Below are 20505 nucleotides of genomic sequence, written 5' to 3' on the forward strand. Positions count from 1 at the left end.
CCTGCCGGGGGGCGAGGAAAGAACCAGGGGGGCCGGGGGTCACCCTGGGTCTCCGTCCTCAGTTGCCAGTTGCCAAAGCTCGAGAATGCCGTGTCCTAGTCTGCATGGGAGCCTTGCACACACCCACCCCCAGGGGAATGTGGCATTCCCAACATCCCCACCTCCCGGAGAGGGAAACGGAACCTTGGGGCCTCCTCCAGGACACCAAGGCAGGAGGAGCCAGAGCTGGACCCTGAACCCAGCCCTTCAGACCGGAACCCCTTCATCTCCAGAGGACAGAGAGCAGGCTGCCCAGCCCGCAGAACAGAGGCCCCGCTGACGCCCCAGCCCGGACCCGGGTCTGGCCGAGGGCTGCTCCTGGTGGCAGGGTCCTGTGCCTGGCTGAGCCCAGGGGCGCCTCCACCTCGGCTGGAGGGCCCACAGCCAGGCCCACCCTCAGCCGACCCGGGCCAAGGGCTGAGAGGCGCTGGGGCCTCGTCCGCCACCCCAAGCCCAGGACGAGCCCTCCTGCACCCCCTCCGCCCTGCCGCCGAGCGGCCCTGCAGTGGCCAAGGCAGCCCTCGGCTTCAGACTCGTCTTTCCTGGGCTGTTTGGGCTGCGCCCGCTTCACTTCTCCAAGTGCCTGAGGTTAGAGCTCGCCGGACGTCTCCCGGGGGCTTAACCCCACTTTCTCCCTCTGACGTGTATTCGTCTGCATTTTAGAAAAAGCGAAGGGAGGGCAAAACCAAACCCCCCGGGTCACAGCAGAGGCCGAGACGGCCGGCCGGGAGCCAGCTCTGCCCCGGCGCCGGGATCCGGCCGTCCGGCTTGGCCCCCAAGTCCACCCGCTGGGCCAGGGGCGCCAGGGCCGGCGTGCCCTCGGCCCGGGCGGGCCCCTAGAGCTTGCCGGCCGCGTGGACCTTCTGGTGGCGGAGGAGGTGCGAGCTGCCGCGGAAGGCCTTGCCGCAACGGGCGCACTCGTAGGGCCGCTCGCGCGTGTGCGTCTTGTAGTGCTCGATGAGCGCCGCGCGGTGGCGGAAGGCCTTGCCGCACTCGTTGCACCCGCAGGGCTTGCGGCCCGTGTGGATGCGCTGGTGCTGGATGAGCGCCGAGCTGTGGCAGAAGGCCTTGCCGCACTGGCCGCACTCGTAGGGCTTCTCGCCCGTGTGGATGCGCTGGTGCTCGATGAGCGACGAGCTCTGGCTGAAGGCCTTGCCGCACCTGTGGCACCGGTAGGGCTTCTCGCCCGTGTGCGTCTTGCGGTGCTCGATGAGGTTGGAGCTCTGGCTGAAGGCCTTGCCGCAGTCCTCGCAGGCGTACGGCTTCTTGCCCGTGTGGACGCGCTGGTGCCGCAGCAGGTGCGAGCGGTGGCTGAAGGCCTTGCCGCAGTCCTCGCAGGCGTGCGGCCTCTGCAGCGAGTGGGTCTTGCGGTGCTGGCTCAGGCCCGAGCTCTGGTTGAAGGCCTTGCCGCACTCCTGGCACGCGTAGGGCTTCTCCCCGGTGTGGATGCGCTCGTGCTTGCGGAGGCTGGAGCTGCGGCTGAAGTCCTTGCCGCACTCGCGGCAGGCGTACGGCCGCCTTCCGCTGTGCGTCTTGCCGTGCTGCGCCAGCGCCGAGCTCTGGCGGAAGGCCTTGCCGCACTCGCCGCACTCGTACGGCTTCTCGCCGGTGTGGATGGCCTGGTGCCGGAGCAGGTGCGAGCTCTGGCTGAAGGCCTTGCCGCACTCGCCGCACTCGTACGGCTTCTCCCCGGTGTGAATCACCAGGTGCCGGAGCAGGTGTGAGCTCTGGCTGAAGGCCTTGCCGCACTCCCGACACGCGTAGGGCTTGGCGGGCTGCGCGGTCCCCGGCGGCCCCTCCGGGCCCGAGTCCCCCCTGCCCACCGCCTCCCCAGCGGGCGGATCGGCGGCTTCCGCGCTGCCCGTGATCCGGTACGTAGTCAGGTCTGATTTCTGGAGGAAGGTTGGGCCGAACGGCTCATCGTCCTGGGCCCTGTCTCCCGAGGGGATGCTCTGAGGCGGACCGGGGCTGGAGCACAGATCGAAGTCCCCCCGGTAATCGTCCTGCTCCCCGCCTTGCTCCCTGAGAGGGATCTCCTTGTAGATGACGGCCATCTGCTCCAGAGCCCTCCCCTGAAGAAAAGGGGCCCCCAGGTCCTCCTCTGCGAACAGGTCTGTCTGCATGTCCAGCCCGCCCGCAAACACGAAAGCCTCACCCAGCTTGGCGGCCGGGGGGATCTCCACGGAGGGGCCCGTCATCCCAGTGGCTGGATCTGTCTGGGATACACACAGCTGCTCTCGGATTCTGGAAAGAAAACAAGAGACACTGTCACGTCAGCAGGTCAAGCACCGAGTAGGAGCCGGAGCCCAAAGGAGTTGGAACCAAGGACACAACCTTGCCCTCGAAGATGGTCCTGGGTGAGCCAGAGACTTCCCAGAAACAAGTGCAAGGGAGACGCTGGAGTCCAGATTCTAAGGGTTCAGGGCACTGCAAAGATGGGCGAGGACATGAAGGGGAGCCATTCTGGAAGGGGGGCGGGAGTCCAGCCCCGGAGGATGCTGGGGCTGGGGTCTTGCTGGGAGAGAGCACCCGTTTGCCTCCTGGGCTTGGTGGGCGGCACCCCTCCAGCCCGGAGCCCCAGCCGGAACCCGGGGCTCAGATCTTCCCAACACCCACCCCATCCATGTCCTGAGGGCCCACTGAAGGGGTGTCTGCCTCTCTCCAGGCTGACCTCCGATGGATGCCCAGCTTCCCTCCAGCCACATCTGTTCTCTACGTGGACGCCAGGGTCAAACGCCTAACCCCAGTCCTGACGGTGGCGTCCCCCTTCTCAGGAGCCTGCAGCAGCCCACGCCCTCCATGGCCGGCCCTGCGGCCCTGACCCCTGCCTCTGCTTCCACACACGCTTATGCTTCCAGCTCCGCAACTCGCATGAGCCGCTCCTCCCTCCGCCTGACTGGTCGCCCACCACTGGCTTCTCACATGCCACATGCTCGTTTTCCCAGACTCAGTCCAAATGCCCCCTCTTCTCTGCACCCTCAGACCCTGACAATCCCGGGCAATCTCAGGCACGTGGCCCCGGAGACACGGGGCACCCATCGCAGCACTGGGCACCCGTGGGGCAGGCGTCCTGGTAGGACCCTCCGCCGCGCCGCCTGTGAGCTCCCCAAGCGCAGGTCCGGGTTCCTCTGAACTGGAAGCCCCAGCTCCCAGCCCAACCACTCCACCTCTACAGGCACACATCCACTGAGTAAACAAGTGACTCATCGGAGGAAAAGCCATTTGCTTTTGTGCTAGTACTGCGTGCCACACTTTTATTTTTTGCCAAAGAACTTTGTATTCAATCAAGTCAATTATATCTGAGCTATGGTTTTTCCAGTAGTCATGTACGGACGTGAGAGTTGGATCATAAAGAAGGCTGAGTGCCGAAGAATTGATGATTTCGAACTGTGGTGTTGAAGACTCTTGAGAGTCCCTTGGACTGCAAGGAGATCAAGTCACTCAATCCTAAAAGAAATCAACCCTGAATATTCACTGGAAAGACTGATACTGAAGCTGAAGCTCCAATACTTGGCCACCTGATTCGAAGAGCTGACTCCCTGGAGAAGACCCTGATGCTGCGAAAGACTGAGGTCAAAAGGAGAAGGGACAACAGAGGATGAGATGGTCGGATGGCATCACCGACTCAATGGGCAGGAGTTTGAGCAAGCTCCGGGAGATGGTGAAGGCAGAAGGCCTGGTGTGCTGCAGTCCATGGCGTCGAAGAGTTGGACACAACTGAGCAACCGAACAACAATCTAGGAGATACAAATAAACACAACAGACAAAAGCAGGGCTGCTCGGGTTGAAGGGGGTGTTTCCACAGGGACAAGCAATGGAGCGGGGAACACCCACACTCAGCCCCCCAGTGCCACTGTGGGAGCCCAAGGGAGCCCATTCAGAACCCGTGCGAGCTCCAAGGAGGCTCCTGAGCCCACTCAGCCCCCCAGTGCCACTGTGGGAGCCCCGCAGGGCCCATTCAGAAACTGTGCGAGCTCCAAGGAGGCTCCTGAGCCCACTCAGCCCCCCAGTGCCACTGTGGGAGCCCAAGGGAGCCCATTCAGAAACTGTGCAAGCTCCAAGGAGGCTCCTGAGCCCACTCAGCCCCCCAGTGCCACTGTGGGAGCCCCGCAGGGCCCATTCAGAAACTGTGCGAGCTCCAAGGAGGCTCCTGAGCCCACTCAGCCCCCCAGTGCCACTGTGGGAGCCCAAGGGAGCCCATTCAGAAACCGTGCGAGCTCCAAGGAGGCTCCTGAGGCACCACGATGGGGCCAGCTCGAGGCTGTCGAGCATCTGCGGCGTGCAAGGCACTACTAGGCCTTCTACAAGCGCGTCTCATTTACTCCTCAGGACTCCATACAAAGGTACACCTCCCCGAATACGGAAGTTCAAAGAGGAATGGCCTCAAGAAGACATGGGAAATTCATCAGGATAGTCATGGGGGAACTCATTCCCAGTTGGAATCTTTTTACTAAAATGTTTACTGGAGTCTAGCTGATTTACCATTTTGTATTTGGGGGTTTTGAACTTGTATTTGATCTTTAATTGGAGGATAATTACAGTACTGTGTTGCTTTCTGCCATATGTCCACATGAACCGCCCACAGGCACACGCGCGTCCCCTCCCTCTTGAGCCTCCCTCCCACCCGTCTAGGCTGTCATAGAGGAAGGGTTGTTTTGTTTTGTTTTGAGTGAATTTTCAGCCAGGTGTGGAGCATCCGAGGTCAGGGGCAACGGTCTGGAGGAGCCACCCCACGTCCGGGGCCAGGGACGGTGGCCAGGACGAGCAACCCCGCGCCCAAGGCCAGGGGCGGTGGCCGGGAAGATCAACCCACGTCCAAAGAGCGGCGGCTGCACTGGCGCAGGAGGGCCTAGAGGAGCTATCCCACGTTGAATGTCTGGAAGGGCGGCGGTGAGGAGATGCCCCTTGTCCAAGGTAAGGAGCAGCAGCTGTTCTTTGCTGGAGCAGCCGTGAGACATACCCCACGCCCAAGGTAACAGAAACCCAAGTAAGATGGTAGGTGTTGCAAGAGGGCATCAGAGGGCAGACACACTGAAACCATACTCACAGAAAACTAGTCAACCTAATCACACTAGGACCACAGCCTTGTCTAACTCAATGAAACCAAGCCATGCCTGCAGGGCAACCCAAGAAGGGCAGGTCATGGTAGAGAGGTCTGACACGTGTGGTCCACTGGAGAAGGGAATGGCAAACCACTTCAGTATTCTTGCCTTGAGAACCTCATGAACAGTATGAAAAGGCAAAATGATAGGATACTGAAAGAGGAACTCCCCAGGTCATTAGGTGCCCAACATGCTACTGGAGGTCAGTGGAGAAATAACTCCAGAAAGAATGAAGGGATGGAGCCAAAGCAAAAACAATCCCCAGTTGTGGATGCAACTGGTGATAGAAGCAAGGTCCGATGCTGTAAAGAGCAATATTGCATAGGAACCTGGAATGTCAGGCCCATGAATCAAGGCAAATTGGAAGTGGTCAAACAGGAGATGGCAAGAATGAACATCGACATTCTAGGAATCAGCAAACTAAAATGGACTGGAATGGGTGAATTTAACTCAGATGACCATTATATCTACTACTGCGGGCAGGAATCCCTCAGAAGAAATGGAGTAGCCATCACAGTCAGCAAAAGAGTCGGAAATGCAGTACTTGGATGCAATCTCAAAAACGACACAGTGATCTCTGTTCGTTTCCAAGGCAAACCATTCAATATCACCAGAATCCAAGCCTATGCCCCAACCAGTAATGCTGAAGAAGCTCAAGCTGAATGGTTCTATGAAGACCTACAAGACCTTTTAGAACTAACACCCAAAAAAGATGTCCTTTTCATTCTAGGGGACTGGAATGCAAAAGTAGGAAGTCAAGAAACACCTGGAGTAACAGCCAAATTTGGCCTTGGAATGTGGAATGAATCAGGGCAAAGACTAATAGAGTTTTGCCAAGAAAATGCACTGGTCATAGCAAACACCCTCTTCTAACAACACAAGAGAAGACTCTACACATGGACATCACCAGATGGTCAACACTGAAATCAGATGGATTATATGCTTTGCAGCCAAAGATGGAGAAGCTCTATACAGTCAGCAAAAACAAGACTGGGAGCTGACTGTGGCTCAGATCATGAACTCCTTATTGCCAAATTCAGACTCAAATTGAAGAAAGTAGGGGAAACCGCTAGACCATTCAGGTATGACCTAAATCAAATCCCTTATGATTATACAGTGGAAGTGAGAAATAGATTTAAGGGCCTAGATCTGATAGATAGAGCGCCTGATGAACTATGGAATGAGGTTCGTGACACTGTACAGGAGACAGGGATCAAGACCATCCCCATGGAAAAGAAATGCAAAAAAGCAAAATGGCTGTCTGAGGAGGCCTTACAAATAGCTGTGAAAAGAAGAGAAGCGAAAAGCAAAGGAGAAAAGGAAAGATATAAGCATCTGAATGCAGAGTTCCTCAGAATAGAAAGAAGAGATAAGAAAGGCTTCTTCAGCGATCAATGCAAAGAAATACAGGAAAACAACAGAATGGGAAAGACTAGAAATCTCTTCAAGAAAATTAGAGATACCAAGGGAACATTTCATGCAAAGATGGGCTTGATAAAGGACAGAAATGGTCTGGACCTAACAAAAGCAGAAGATATTAAGAAGAGTTGGCAAGAATACACAGAAGAACTGTACAAAAAAGATCTTCACGACCCGGATAATCACGATGGTGTGATCACTCATCTAGAGTCAGACATCCTGGAATGTGAAGTCAGTGGGCCTTAGAAAGCATCACTACGAACAAAGCTAGTGGAGGTGATGGAATTCCAGTTGAGCTATTTCAAATCCCGAAAGATGATGCTGTGAAAGCGCTGCACTCAATATGTCAGCAAGTTTGGAAAACTCAGCAGTGGCCACAGGACTGGAAAAGGTCAGTTTTCATTCCAATTCCAAAGAAAGGCAATGCCAAAGAATGCTCAAACTACTGCACAATTGCACTCATTTCACATGCTAGTAAAGTAATGCTCAAAATTCTCCTAGCCAGGCTTCAGCAATATGTGAACCGTGAACTTCCTGATGTTCAAGCTGGTTTTAGAAAAGGCAGAGGAACCAGAGATCAGATTGCCAACATCCCCTGGATCATCAAAAAAGCAAGAGAGTTCCAGAAAAACATCTATTTCTGCTTGATTGACTATGCCAAAGCCTTTGACTGTGTGGATCACAAAAAACTGTGGAAAATTCTGAGAGAATGGGAATACCAGACCACCTGACCTGCCTCTTGAGAAATCTGTATGCAGGTCAGGAAGCAACAGTAAGAACTGGACATGGAACAACAGACTGGTTCCAAATAGGAAAAGGAGTACGTCAAGGCTGTATATTGTCACCCTGCTTATTGAACTTCTATGCAGAGTACATCATGAGAAACGGTGGGCTGGAAGAAACACAAGCTGGAATCAAGATTGCCGGGAGAAATATCAATAACCTCAGATATGCAGATGACACCACCCTTATGGCAGAAAGTGAAGAGGAGCTAAAAAGCCTCTTGATGAAAGTGAAAGAGGAGAGCGAAAAAGTTGGCTTAAAGCTCAACATTCAGAAAACGAAGATCATGGCATCCGGTCCCATCATTCATGTGAAATAGATGGAGAAACAGTGGAAACAGTGTCAGACTTTATTTTTTGGGGCTCCAAAATCACTGCAGATGGTGACTGCAGCCATGAAATTAAAAGAGGCTTACTCCTTGGAAGAAAATTTATGACCAACCTAGATAGCATATTGAAAAGCAGAGACATTACTTTGCCAACAAAGGTCTGTCTAGTCAAGGCTATGGTTTCTCCGGTGGTCATGTATGGATGTGAGAGTTGGACTGTGAAGAAGGCTGAGCACCGAAGAATTGATGCTTCTGAACTGTGGTGTTGGAGAAGACTCTTGAGAGTCCCTTGGACTGCAAGGAGATCCAACCAGTCCATTCTGAAGGAGATCAGTCCTGGGTGTTCTTTGGAAGGAATGATGCTAAAGCTGAAACTCCAGTACTTTGGCCCCCTCATGCGAAGACTTGACTCACTGGAAAAGACTCTGATGCTGGAGGGATTGGGGGCAGGAGGAGAAGGGGACGACCGAGGATGAGATGGCTGGATGGCATCACGGACTCGATGGACGGGAGTCTGAGTGAACTCCGGGAGTTGGTGATGGACAGGGAGGCCTGGCGTGCTGCGATTCATGGGGTTGCAAAGAGTCGGACACGCCTGAGCGGCTGGACTGGACTGACCTGAAGTACCTCAAGACCTCTATGCTCACTCCCGTTCCTCTTCACAACCCCCATCTCCACTGCTGCCCCTCCTCACACCTCCCACCCCATCTCCACCCTGGCCCACCCCTTCCCGGTTAAGTTTAGACCTTGTCTACTCAGGCCTTCTCCAGCGGGTCCACCTATGGGCGTCACTCCAACCAGCTCTCTGACCAGACTCAGGTTCCTCACCTTCCTGCCCTGCTGCAACCGCCCACGAACTACCCACCTCCCCGGCCAGCTCCTTCTAAGATGCTGAACGTCGCCAAGGAAAATCATACGACTTGCGGCTGGCATGGAGACAGATTTCAAGTTTCCAGTTTCGGCTGCCGCTTCAGCTCCAGCGTCCAGTGACCTCTTTGCAGCCGGCCAAGCCCTCTCTTCTGGGTCCTCACTTCCTGCGCCACCCCCCCATTCTGGCAGGCGTCCCAAGACCTCTTCAAAAAACCCTCCGTTTCAGAGACTGCAAATGGGCAGCCTGGAGACCCTGTCACAGACGCATTGTGCCTGGCTCTCAAAGAGTCGGGCTTTTCCTTATTGTTTGACTCAGCTGCTACAATATTTAAAACGCTGTAGGTTTTCTCACGAAGAGCTGGAAGATGCGACAGTACGGGGCCCAGCCTTCGCGCGGGGCGGGGTGGGGGTGGCGCTGGATAACCAACCCCCCCACTCCCAAGCCTCGCTTCATTGCCTTGGTTTCTGAAAGCTCCTCTCCCCGCTAATTTTCCCGCCCCGCTGACCCCTCTTTCTCGGGGTCTGGGGAGTGTGACCTCCTCCCACCTGCTAAATCCTGGGTTTTGCATTCCCCCTGGGTGCCAGCTACCTGCTAAGGTCTCCGCCGTGTTGAAAAAGTTGGCGACGCTTTTATCTGTGCCCAGCAATGTGTTCACCGACGCTTTGGGGCCGAAATGTCCAGGGTCTGGAAGCCCGAGCTTCCCACCTCTCTCGGGCCTTCCCTGCTGCTCCGGCCTCCGTCACTCTGTCCTCCGGGGCCCTCGGGGCCCGTCCTCCGGGCTGGAGGCTGGCGAGCGGCCGCGGCCCCGCACCTGCTCCCGGCGCCGGGGCCCGCCCACACCTGCGCCGCCAGAGGGACAGGCGGCCGCTCCCCCGGCCGGGGCGGGGCCGCTCTCCCGGGCGGGGCGGGGCCGCAGCTCAGCGCCTCCAGCCGTGGCCGCGGCCTCGCTCGGCGGCGGCTGCTGACGCGAAGCCCGCGGCCCCGCCCCCGCCCGCGGCGCTTCCGGGGCCGCTCTAGGCCGCGCGGAGGCCCGCGTCTCGCTGGTCCCGCCGCCTGCACGCCGGGCCCCTGGAGGCAGGACTCGGGGTCGGGGGAGCCAGTCCCGTGCGCGCGGCTCTCGGGGCGGTCCCCGAGCGTGTCCCGGACGGCCGGGAGGGCGTCGACCAGGTACCTGTCCTGCGGGTGGGGCCGGCCGGAGGCCGAGAGGGGCGCTGGGGTTCCCGGGAGAAGGGCAGGCGTGCCCATCACGCCTGTTGGGATTTTCCACCCGCCGCCTTCGTGGAGAGCCCGCGACCCGCCTGCCCATCTCGTCCCCTCAAAGACCGATGAGAGCCCAGGAGATGGCTGGGCGCCTGGGCGGGCCCCTCTCATGGATCTGAGGGGTGGTCCCCCTGTTCAGGTGGCGCCTCTTAGAGGAACGGGGAGAAAAGAGAGCTGCGTTCTTCAACCCCCTACCCCCCTCCCACGGCTAAGTTCTGCTTCTGGTGGCAAGACTGCCCGGCCACCCCAGGAGGGCTGCTGCCCATGCCGCCCCTGCCCTCTGCCCACCTGCCTTCAGGTGCCTCTGAGTGTCCGCACCCCACGCACACACTCACACCTGCCCCCTTGCCCCACCCAGGAGCAGGCAGGGGCTCCCGAAGACCCAATCCAGTCCCCTTGTTGAGTGTTGGACCCCAACCAGCCATGCAGAGCCGGGACCAGCAAAGGCCGGTTCCTTTTTCTCTCACTCCAGCTCCTCCCATCACAGGAAGACAAGAGCCACCAGTCTGGGCCCCTGGGGGCTGGTGGGGAGGCTGGGCCCCATGCCAAGGGTCTCAGGTGCTTCCTCTTCTGCAGTAATCCCCAGGACCATCCCTACCCCCACACCCCCGGCCGCAGGGATCTCATGACCCTCAGAGCAGTTATTGTTGATGTGGTGAGTATTATTAACCCATTTCACAGAGGGGGAAAACCAAGGCTCAGAGAGAGGGTCCCAAGGTCAGGAGTAGAAGTGGGAGGCAGACGGAAGACACTCATCCCACACCCCTAGAATAACTCGCCCACAAAGCAGTAATAGTCGGCGTCATCTTCGGGCTGCACGGGGCTGATGGTCAGGACGCAGGTGTTGTGGGCTGCATCCGCAGCCGCGGAGAAGCGGTCCGGGGTGCCGGGGGCCCGGTGTTGGTCCTCCTCTGAGCGGTAGTAGAGGAGCAGGCGGGGGGCGCTGCCTGCTCGCTGCTGATACCAGGACACGCCGAGGTCCCCGACGATGGCGTAATGGGGGCTGATGGTGCAGGACAGTTGGGCCACTTGGCCTGGGAAGACCAGCAGTGCTTCTGGCTTGGCCAGGGCTGGCTGAGAGGCTGAGAGACACACACACTCAGGTCTGGCCTGGGCCCCTTCCCTCCGGCCCCTGCCCCACAAAGCCTGGGTCAGGCTCCCCAGAAGAATCTGCTCCCAAAAGCTCAGAGCCAGTGCTGCGGAATCAGCATTGTGTGGGCCACAGAGCGGGCGACCCTTAAGCCCCGTCTTCCCAAGGAGCCACGTGCAGCTAAGGGTCCAGAATTCAGAGGGTGGGCTGGTGGCCTCTGGGTCCCCCTGCTGCCCATCCTCATCCCTTGCCCTGCAGACCCCCATCACTTAGGTCACTCTGGCTGGTCCAAAACCTGGCTACAGGCTGATCACCCCCAAGAAGCCTCCTGGGCCGTTACTATATCCATCGGCTCAGCCTCCGGCCACTGACTGCTAGAGACCTTCTCAGGGATAGCTTGTCCCTGAGGCCCTGCGGGGCAGTGACGAGGCCACACCAGCTTCCCCTCTGAAAACCTAAGTAGGTGACCAGTCTCTGAGACCCCCCAGAGTCAGATTCCAAAGGGACCCTAGCTATCTGGTCACTCACCAGTGGGGAAACTGAGGCCAGGTCTCCTCTCCCCCTCACGGCCCCTTCGGAAACCATCCCCCCTGCCCACTGCGATTTACTTCCCCGCAGGGGTCTTCTAGAGCCCCGTGCTGTCTTACACACCCCCCCCCTAGGTGAGCCAGGCCTTGGGAGGGCTCACCTGCCAGGAGGGCCCCCAGCAGAAGGAGGGCCAGAGGCGGGCAGGCCATGGCCGAAGGCAGGGAGGCAGGCGGGAGTCCGCTGTTCTGCGGGCAGGCGGTGCTCCAGGTGCTTTGGGACCTCCCCACGAGGGAGGCCGCTGGACCCCGACAGGGCATGCAAATCATCAGCCCCCCAACAGCGGGGGAGGGCGGTGCCGTCTCCCCAACGTCAGCCAGTGGGCGCCACAGGCAGCCTGAGAGCAGGAGCGGGAAACCCACAGGTGCAGTCAGAGCAGGTGGCTGCTTTCCACCGAGGTCTCATGCGTACGGTCACGTGCACAGACCTCACACGTGTGGCTCGAGGGTCACACACACACACACACACACACACACACGGCCCTGCAGCCTGTACCCAGACCAAATTTTAGAACATCTCCATCGCCCTGGAAGGCTCCCTCAAGCGCCTCCCTGACCTGGAGCAGCCCTCCGCACCACTGTTACAAAGCTCCCGCTGTGAGCCCTCTATGGCACTTCCATGACACTGCAGACAAAACACCCCTCCCAACGGCTCGAAAGACAAAAACCCCTGGACAAACGGGTGGTGGCTGGAGCCAAGGGTGCAGGCCGGAATCTGGCCACAGCCGCTCCCGACCCTGCAGGACTCGGGTCCCCAGACGCAGCGGCATCCTGGGGAGAAAGCGCTGGTGTGAGTCGGGAACGCTGCCCCGTGGCTGCCTCGGAGCGCCTGCTGCCGTCGCCGAAGCGCGTCCTCCCGCTAACCTGCCTGTGGTGGGGCTGCGCCCGGTGCCCCTTGCCCTTTTTCGAGCTGTAAACGCCAAGCAAAGCAGAGCGATGCTGGCGGGCTGCGCTGGGATCTGGGCCTCCTCCCGCCTCCTGAGCTGAGCTCTGCCCCAGAAGGGCGCAGACAGCCTGACCACCCGGTGGGGAGGGCCGCTGAGAGGGAGGTCTCCTGAGTCCAGAGGCCCAGCCACAAGCAGATGCACACTGGAGAACACCAGCAGCTTCTTAGAAATGGAAACGCACTCTCCCCGGACAGCCCGGCACCCCCTCCCAGCATTTGCCCTCGAGAAAGGGAAACAAATGCCTGTTCACCCAGAGACCTGCTGGCCTTTCTCATCATCACCCCACACGGGAAACGACCCAAAGAGCAGGCAGTGAGCGGATCCACAGACGCAGGCACCTCCAGGCAGGGGGACCCTCCTGGCATGAGAAGGACCCACCAACCCGGTGATGACCCCGGTGGATCCCACACGCAGGGGGTGCAAGGCCCTGCCCCGTCGGCCGCCTCCCTCTTCGTGACAGCTTGGCTGGGAGTTTGGGGGGACGAGGGACATGTTGTGTGTCCTGATTGTGGAGAACACTGCGCAGGGTGGCTCTGAACTGTGTGCCAATCATACCTCAACAAGAACCGGGGACAGAAGACGGGGAGGCGGGGAGTGCGCCTGGGAAGGGGGCCTGCAAGGCTGAGGATGCCCCCACCTCCAGGAACCTCCCCACTCCCCGCCTGGGAGCTCTGTCTCTCCTTGTGGGCGGCGGCGGGGGGGCGGGGGCACTGGTCTCTGGACAGCTCTGGGCCCGAGGCTCCAGCCCCCACTAGAGCCCTGCACCGGGAATGCCCGGACCCTCCACAAACCCCGTTACCCGGATACTGGCCGCTCAGACCTCTTGGCAGCTCCCCACTGCCATGGAGACCAGCTTGGAAGCTGGGTGGGGGGGCGGGGGAGGGAGCCTCAGTCCTCTCTGATCCAGTGAGCGGGAGACGGCTGAGGACCCTGGACTAGCTGCAGGGAACCCCTGGACTGAGCAAGGAGCTCCGCTTGAACCCACCCACCCATCATCCCCCCTACCCGTTCGCCTCCCGCAGGGCCCCACCCTGCAGTCGAGCTCCACCCCAGCTCCTTCCCCAGGTGAGAAGTTGGGGGTCGGAGGGGTCTGTCCCCACCACGGCCATGGTTATCACGGTGATGTTCGGAGGTAAGTGGGGGTCCCCTGTCCTAGCAGACGGGTAGGGGTACGTTCCCTCTGCCTTGGAGGGGGAGAACGAGAAGGTGGTGGGGGGAAGGGGGTGTCCATGGGATGAGTCTGGGTGGAGTTGCTTGAGGGAAACCACCCCCCAAGCTGGGTCCTGGGTGAAGCAGGCAGGCTCCTCTGGGCTGCACAGCTGCTGTGCTGCCACTGGGGGAGCGTGTGTCCCAACTGCCCCATCTCTTCGCTGGTCAGGGGTCCCACAGCAGGGGCGGGGGTGGGCGCGGGGCTCCTGAGCTTCTGGTGGAGGCGGGGCTGCATGGTGGAGGCAAGAGCCGTTCAGATGTCTGGGGAGATGGAAGGGGGTACGCTCCTGACCCCGTAGGCGGGAGGGAGGCAGAGCATCCTGGTCTGGGGGTAAGACGGGTGCCATGCGCCCACCTACGCTCCTCTCCTGCAGCCGGCTGCTGGGAGCTGGTGAACACCTGGTGTGGTCTGGGGACCCTCACCGCCCACCTGAGGCAGAGGGGCCAGGTGCCCCCTGACGGTGAGGGGGCAGCGAGGGGTGCTGGAGGACTGGCTGAGGGCCCCCCCCCCGGCAGGGGTAGCGCCAGCCCTGCCCTGCCTCCCTCTCCGCCCTCCCAGCGACCATCGCCCTGCTGGCTGAGGATGGGCACCTGGTGAGCCTCGCGGAGGGGCTGGAGGAAGGGCCTTCCCCGGCACCCTCCGTGGCCAGCCCCCCGCTGCAGGAGCGGGGGACCTACGTCCTGGTGCAGATCATCAGTAAGTGGGGTCCAGGATCTGTGCCCCCTGCAGTGACGCTGGAACATAAGAGGAGAGACAGCACCCACGGGGCACCCGTGCCCTGCAGAGGCCCCAGCCTGGCCAGGACCCAGCCCTGTCCTTCCCATCCAATGCCCTGTCCTGAGTCCAGGCGGGGGTAGTAAACACGTCCAGAGTCGGGGGGGCGGGTACGGACCAACAGCCTGCCAGTGATCAGACTCCCTCCCTCTGCAGAGGGGGAGGGAGGGGACCCCACCCGCTATGAGTTCCTCCTGGAGAACCTGGATGGGCAGCGTCCAGAGCTGGCCGGTGAGTGTCACTCACACGGGAGAGCCTGGGGGCGGGGACGCCTGCCCACCTGCGCCCTCAGGCAGGGTTTCCTGGGCCTCACAGAGGAGCTGCGCTGGCGGTTGGGCCTGCTCCCCGAGGGCGACGGCCAGAGGCGGCGCCTGGGCACTCAGCGAGGCCACCAGGAGCAAGGCCCTCCTTCACGGCCCCGAAGGGTGGGCTCCCTGCTGTCCAGGACCCAAGAGCTGGGGCCTGGAGCCAGGTAAGGAGGAGACACGGACCCCGGGGGACTGCTCGCACCCAGAAATGGGACCCCCTTCCCAGGGAACAGATGTGTGTGCTGAAAGGTGGACCGCGATGCCAGCCTCCCTCGGAGACACACGTAAAACCGCATGGCGGGACACACTGTGCCCGAGGGCAGGTCGCTGGGGGCCCGGTGACCGGGTACATGGAACAGGGCCTGGCACACAGAGGGTGCTCTGTGTGGAGACACTGAATGAACTCAGCAGAGGCAGCAGCTCCGAGTGCTCGATGCCGTTTGAAGGGCCTGCTCCTCTGTGCCGGCAGGCCCTGTGACCTGGCACATCACGGCCAAGCGGCCGAGCTGGACTGAGATCCAAGGGGGCTGGCCGTGACCTCCGCTCCTGTGGTTAGGTGCAAAGGCCCGAAGCATTCCTCCTGCTGAATCTGTGATTACGGGGAGATTGCATCAGCAAGAGGCGCAAGGTCACCGACGGAGCGTGAGGCCACGGAGACGAAAAGGGTGGAGGGGCGGCGCTCCTTGAGAGGAGGTGGCACGCTCCTCCAGGGTCTCCAGCTGGCCGGAGTCAGATGCCCTTGAGGCTTGAGGTCAGCAGTTAATGGCGCACCGTCCGGTCTGCGCTGCCTGTTGGATTACGCAGGATGACAAGGTCGCCCTGCCCACCAGGGACAGCAGCTGAAGGGGCGGCACCCCACCCTGCAGTGGGACTTCTATCTCCCTCCGCCCCACCCCCTGCAGACAGTTCAGCAAGAGGGCACACGGCAGGGTCGGCTAAAATAAAGGCTTTTAATCGCACATTTTCATCTCAGGTCATCTGTGGGATGAGGGACCCCCTCCTCACTCTGGGTCCCAGCTCGGTGGGTACAATCTGACGTCATGGTCCAGCTGTCGGTGGGAGGGGGTGGAGGTGGGTGCAGGGCTGGCCACCCAATCTGCTCTGGTCTCTCAGGGCAGGGAGCTCAGACCTGTAGAGGGAGGAGGTCAGGCCAAAGGTACAGGAGCAGCCAGGAAGAGCAGGAGCACCCTGGAGACATAGGAGCAGCCAGGAGCAGCAGGAGCACCAGGGAGAAGCGGGAGCACCCAGGAGGCATAGGAGCAGCCGGGAGGAGCGGGAGCACCCAGGAGGAGCGGGAGCATCTGGGAAGTGCAGGAGCACCCGGGAAGGGCAGGAGCACCCAGGAGGAGTGGGAGCACCCGAGAGGAGCAGGAGCACCCTGGAGACACAGGAGCAGCCAGGAGCAGCAGGAGCACCAGGGAGAAGCGGGAGCATCTGGGAAGTGCAGGAGCACCCGGGAAGAGCAGGAGCACTAGGGAGAAGCGGGAGCACCCGGGAGGAGCGGGAGCAGTGGACCACCCCTCCCACCCTGGCGCCAGTCGGGCAGCGGCCCCTTACCGTGGTTGTACTTGCACTGCTTCAGGGCCTCGCTGAAGCCCTCGCACAGGGTCAGGTCGCTCTGGGTGGTGGAGCAGTCCAGGAATTGCCTGATCTCATAGGCGCAGGGCCCCATCTGCAGGGGCTGCGGGGCAGCATGGGCTGGGGCCTGGGGCACAGCGTGGGAGGCAGCCGGGTCAGCTCGGGCTGGGCACCCGGGAGAGGACTCCGAAGCTGGGGGTGGTGGCTGCCCCTCCGCAGAGCCCCTGGCCCTGGTGCCTCAGGGGTCCCTAGTGGGCAGTGTGCCCCAGGTCTCAACGGCTCCATCCCTGAAACGGAGAGCCCACAGCCTTCTCGAAGCCCTTGCCGCTGCTGGTGGGGTGCGGCAACAGGGGCAGGTGGGGTGGGAGGCGGGACACGGGTCTAGAAAAGCCCAGGCCGCTGCTGGTGTGAGCTCCAGGCCGACAGGTTCTGACACCTTCCGGGCTCAGTCACGCTGATCCCCATGATCCCTCACCCCGTCACTAAGCCCAAATGTGGCTCAGGACTGGTGGGGTGCCCAGTGGGGGACAGGTCGGCAGGCCCAAAGTCACTGACTACCAGTCACCCTTGGCCTCAGGAAGGGGCCTCCTGGGGGGTGGGAGAGCGGGCACTCAGGTACTCCAACAGCCCTCCCTTCTTCGAGGGTTGGGCGACCCAGGGCCATCTCTGACCCCTAAGCGCCTCGGTTTCCCCATCTTTAAAGGGCTGGTTGGTGTCTGTCCATGTGGTTCTAGGGACCTTGGCCTCAGGAGATGGGTTGGGAGAGCCCGCCTGTGAGTGACCCCAGGCCAACAGCCGAGTGACCCGTGGGATCCTTCTGGCCTCAGTTTCCCCTGAGCCCTTGCTCACCTGCTGGGCGGCAGGCTGGGCGGGCTCTGAGCTCCCCCCACTGAAGGCTCCGGTCAGGGCGCTGCCCACGACGTGGCCGACAGCCGAGCCCACGGCCACTCCGGCGGCGGTGGTCGCCATCTGCGCCATCAGGCCGGGCTGGCCCGACGGGGCGGGGGCCGGGGCCGCGGCCGAGGGCGGCGGGTGCGCAGGCGGGTGCGCGGCAGAGGGCGCGGCGGGGCGGCTGCGGGGTGCGGGGGGAAGCGCGGTCATTCGCGGCCGGGCCCCAGGCCGGGGCCTAGGACCACCGTCCCAGCCGCGCGGCGGCGGCCCCCGCCCCGCCCCCGCCAAGATGGCGCGGCCGTCACCAAGGTCACGCCGCCGCGTCCTTGCGGGGCCGCGCTTCCCCCGCGCCCGCGCCCGCGCCCGCGCCGGCTCCTACCTGGCTGGCCGCGAGGCCACGCTGCGGCTCCCCCGGGGCATGGCGGCGGCGGCGGCGGCGGCGGGGCCGGACGAGCCGAGTCGGAGACGGCGACGGCGGCGCTGGCTGTGGCTCCGGGACCGAGGCGGCCGCGCGGGTCCCGGCCGGCGGGGCGGGGCCGGGGCGGGCCGGGGCGGGCCGGGGCGGGGCGGGGCCGCGGAGACACGCCCCCGGCGGGAGGCCCGGGGCCCGGTCACGCGGCACCCCCGCGGGTCCCCGGCTTCTCCCTCGGCAGCTCCGGGGGCCGGTGAGCCTGCGCCCTCCTGGCCGCCGGCCCGAGCTGTGTGCGCCCTGGGGAAGCGGAGCCGCTGTGGCAGGGCGCGGAGGGCGCACTCAGGGGCCACGGGACGGTCCTTCAAAGGCCGCGGCGGAGCGCGGCGAGCCGAACCGAGGGCGGTCCGGCGACGGCCGAGCCCTGCTCCTCCCCCTCCCGTGGGGCCCGGCTCGCTGGCTCCCGCGTGGCCCCAGGGTCGCGGGTGGACTGGGGCGGGTACAAAGCACTCACCCCCGTCCCGCCCCCAGAAAGCCTCCCAGGACTGCTCACAGAGCACCCGCCAGTTCCCCTCCTCGGTTCAGTTCACTTGCTCGGTCGTGTCCAACTCTTTGCGACCCCATGGACTGCAGCACCCCTGGCTTCCCTGTCCATCACCAACTCCCAGAGTTTACTCAAACTCATCTATTGAGTCAGTGATGCCATCCAGCCATCTCATGCTGTGTCATCCCCTTCTCCTCCCACTTTCAATCTTTCCCAGCATCAGGGTCTTTTCCAATGAGCCAGTACTTCACAAGAGGTGGCCAGAGTATTGGAGTTTCAGCTTCAGCATCAGCCCTTCCAGTGAACACTCAGGGCTGATTTCCTTTAGGATGGACTGGCTGGATGCAGCGCCAGACCCCGACTGCCTTTACCCTGATGTCCTTTCCAAAGGCTGCCCCCTGCAGGCCTAGGGGCACTGGTGCGAGTTTGAATCCTGTGGCCTTGAATTTTACCCCTTGGTTCCAGGTCCAGGGCAGGGCCATCCAGATTCAGGACGCTTCCCAGCCCTTCAGGAATGGCAGGTTTTCATGGTCCTCTCTGAATGAGTTCTGAGTGGTCATATCCGTGCCCTTGGCAGGGAGGGCTCCTGACTCTCCTAGACTCACATCACTGTCCCCAACCCCCAGGAGAGGCCTCCTGGCCCCGGGACTGCAGAGAGGAATAAGTCAGGAGCAGAAGCATGGGGCGGGGGGCTCAGGTGGACAGAGGGGGCCCCTCTGTGAGGAGGTTCGGCAGGCGAGGAGGGAACAGGGGCACCGGCAGTGCCTGGCAAGCTGGTTGATGTCACGACTGCATCCCGACCACACAGTCCTCTCAGCCAGCCTGGGAAGCAGGGCCCTCCCCTGATCCCCATCTGGGCCTGGGCTTCAGTTTTCTCCTGCCTGCAGTGGGGTGACTGTTTGCCTCCGGGAGAGGGGAGCGTGTAGAGGTGGCCACTCTCTTCTGGCAGACATGCCAGGCCTGGGCCAGCCTCCACCCCTTTGCTCCTGCAGCCCCTGCTGACCTGCTCCTGTTCGCCACGCCAGCCTCTTGTGGGCTGATCAGGTCCCCCCTTCTCCAGGAAGCCCTCTGGGACCAGCCCTGCTGCTACTGCTAAGTCACTTCAGTCGTGTCCTACTCTGTGTAACCCCATAGACGGCAACCCACTAGGCTCCTCCGTCCCTGGGATTCTCCAGGCAAGAACACTGGAATGGGTTGCCATTTCCTTCTCCAATGCCTGAAAGTGAAAAGTGAAAGGGAAGTCGCTCAGTCGTGTCCCCAGCTTGCTATAACTGTGGCTTTCCACTGTGACCTGTAACGTGGGAGGTTGTTACTTAAAACTCTCATGACTGGTGGATTGCGGGTCCATTTTTACTTTATGCATTTTCATGTGTATCAGAAAGAAAAAAAATGTATCATCAGTTCATCAAATCCATGACTTCTTGACCAATATTGCTAGGATGAGGCTGAAGTAGGCATTTTCATTTTTTAAAAAGTGAATCACTCTGAAGAAACAGACGGCAGGCTTCCCTGGTGGTCCGGCGATTAAGAGTCCATGCTTCCAATGCAGGGGGCATGGGTTCGATCCCGGGTTAGGGAACTAAGAGCCGACATGCCTTGCAGCCCAGCCAAAAAATTTTAAAAAGGAAGAAAAAGATGGCAAACTGCCTAAGGAGTGAAAAATCACGGCTGTCTTTCCTCTTCTCGCCCTCTAGGGGTCTCTGTGGAGCCGCCCTGGAGAGGCGGCGGCGGCCGCGGGAACCGGAGGGGGAGGGGGGGTTGAGTCAGCCGGTGGCCCTCCCCTCTGCCCGTCTCCTCCCTTTTAAGGCGCAGCCTCACCCTGCGGCGGCTCAGGAGCCAGCCCGCCGGGACGGGGGCCACTGCCCGTGCTTCGGCTCCCCGGAGATGAAGCAGATTGCCTGCGCCCCGGGTCATCACAAGGATTGCATGACCATTTCGCAGTGTGCTCACCACCCCTCCCTGTGATTCTCAGAGACGCGTCCTCGCCTCAGGAGGCTGGCCCTGAGGGCCTCTGAGGAACCCTGTTCGTCCCAGGCCAAGGGGCGGCGTGAGGTCCCCAGCGCCCCGCACAGACACTGCCTTCTGACCGCCTCCTCCCAACACCTGACCTGCCAAGAAGGCCTCCTGACCCCTCATCCTGCCCGATGGTTTGGAAAAAGCCTCATCTGGCCCCTCCCTCTCGGGGCCTCAGTTTCCTCCTCTGTGAATTGGCGGATTCTGCCAACCTGACGTCCTGGCCAGCCGCCTCCCCGTGGCTCCGTGTCCCCCGGGACACAGCTGAAGGTCCCTGCTCGGGATGCGCCTTCCCAAGTTGGCCTGTCAGAAGGCGGGGGCCAGTAGGGAAACCTGACTCCTCTCAGACGGCCCA

At 61.4% G+C, this 20505-nt stretch overlaps 4 protein-coding genes across 4 annotated transcripts; 1 reads left to right on the plus strand and 3 right to left on the minus strand.

Moving 5' to 3' along the window:
- Nucleotides 1-875: 875 nt before the first annotated feature.
- Nucleotides 876-2237, minus strand: ZNF70 (zinc finger protein 70). The gene has a single exon (XM_068990306.1). It carries the CDS (start codon nt 2235-2237, stop codon nt 876-878), a length of 1362 nt encoding a protein of 453 aa, XP_068846407.1.
- An 8321-nt stretch (nt 2238-10558) lies between these two features.
- On the minus strand, nt 10559-12677 carry VPREB3 (V-set pre-B cell surrogate light chain 3). The gene is made up of 2 exons (XM_068990135.1): nt 11581-12677; nt 10559-10884 (listed from the first exon to the last, which is right to left on the minus strand). The coding sequence occupies exons 1-2, from the start codon at nt 11744-11746 to the stop codon at nt 10568-10570; spliced, it is 483 nt and encodes a 160-aa protein (XP_068846236.1). The 5' UTR covers nt 11747-12677; the 3' UTR covers nt 10559-10567.
- A 778-nt stretch (nt 12678-13455) lies between these two features.
- On the plus strand, nt 13456-15309 carry C17H22orf15 (chromosome 17 C22orf15 homolog). The gene is made up of 6 exons (XM_068990177.1): nt 13456-13555; nt 14007-14093; nt 14192-14329; nt 14564-14638; nt 14723-14879; nt 15272-15309. Exons 1-6 carry the CDS (start codon nt 13531-13533, stop codon nt 15300-15302), a joined length of 513 nt encoding a protein of 170 aa, XP_068846278.1. The 5' UTR covers nt 13456-13530; the 3' UTR covers nt 15303-15309.
- Nucleotides 15310-15660: 351 nt separating this feature from the next.
- Nucleotides 15661-17604, minus strand: CHCHD10 (coiled-coil-helix-coiled-coil-helix domain containing 10). The gene is made up of 4 exons (XM_068990171.1): nt 17564-17604; nt 17143-17365; nt 16273-16420; nt 15661-15844 (listed from the first exon to the last, which is right to left on the minus strand). The coding sequence occupies exons 1-4, from the start codon at nt 17602-17604 to the stop codon at nt 15825-15827; spliced, it is 432 nt and encodes a 143-aa protein (XP_068846272.1). The 3' UTR covers nt 15661-15824.
- Between the last annotated feature and the right edge of the window lie 2901 nt (nt 17605-20505).

The sequence above is a fragment of the Capricornis sumatraensis genome, chromosome 17 (assembly GCF_032405125.1).
Source record: "Capricornis sumatraensis isolate serow.1 chromosome 17, serow.2, whole genome shotgun sequence".
Lineage (NCBI taxonomy): Eukaryota > Metazoa > Chordata > Mammalia > Artiodactyla > Bovidae > Capricornis > Capricornis sumatraensis.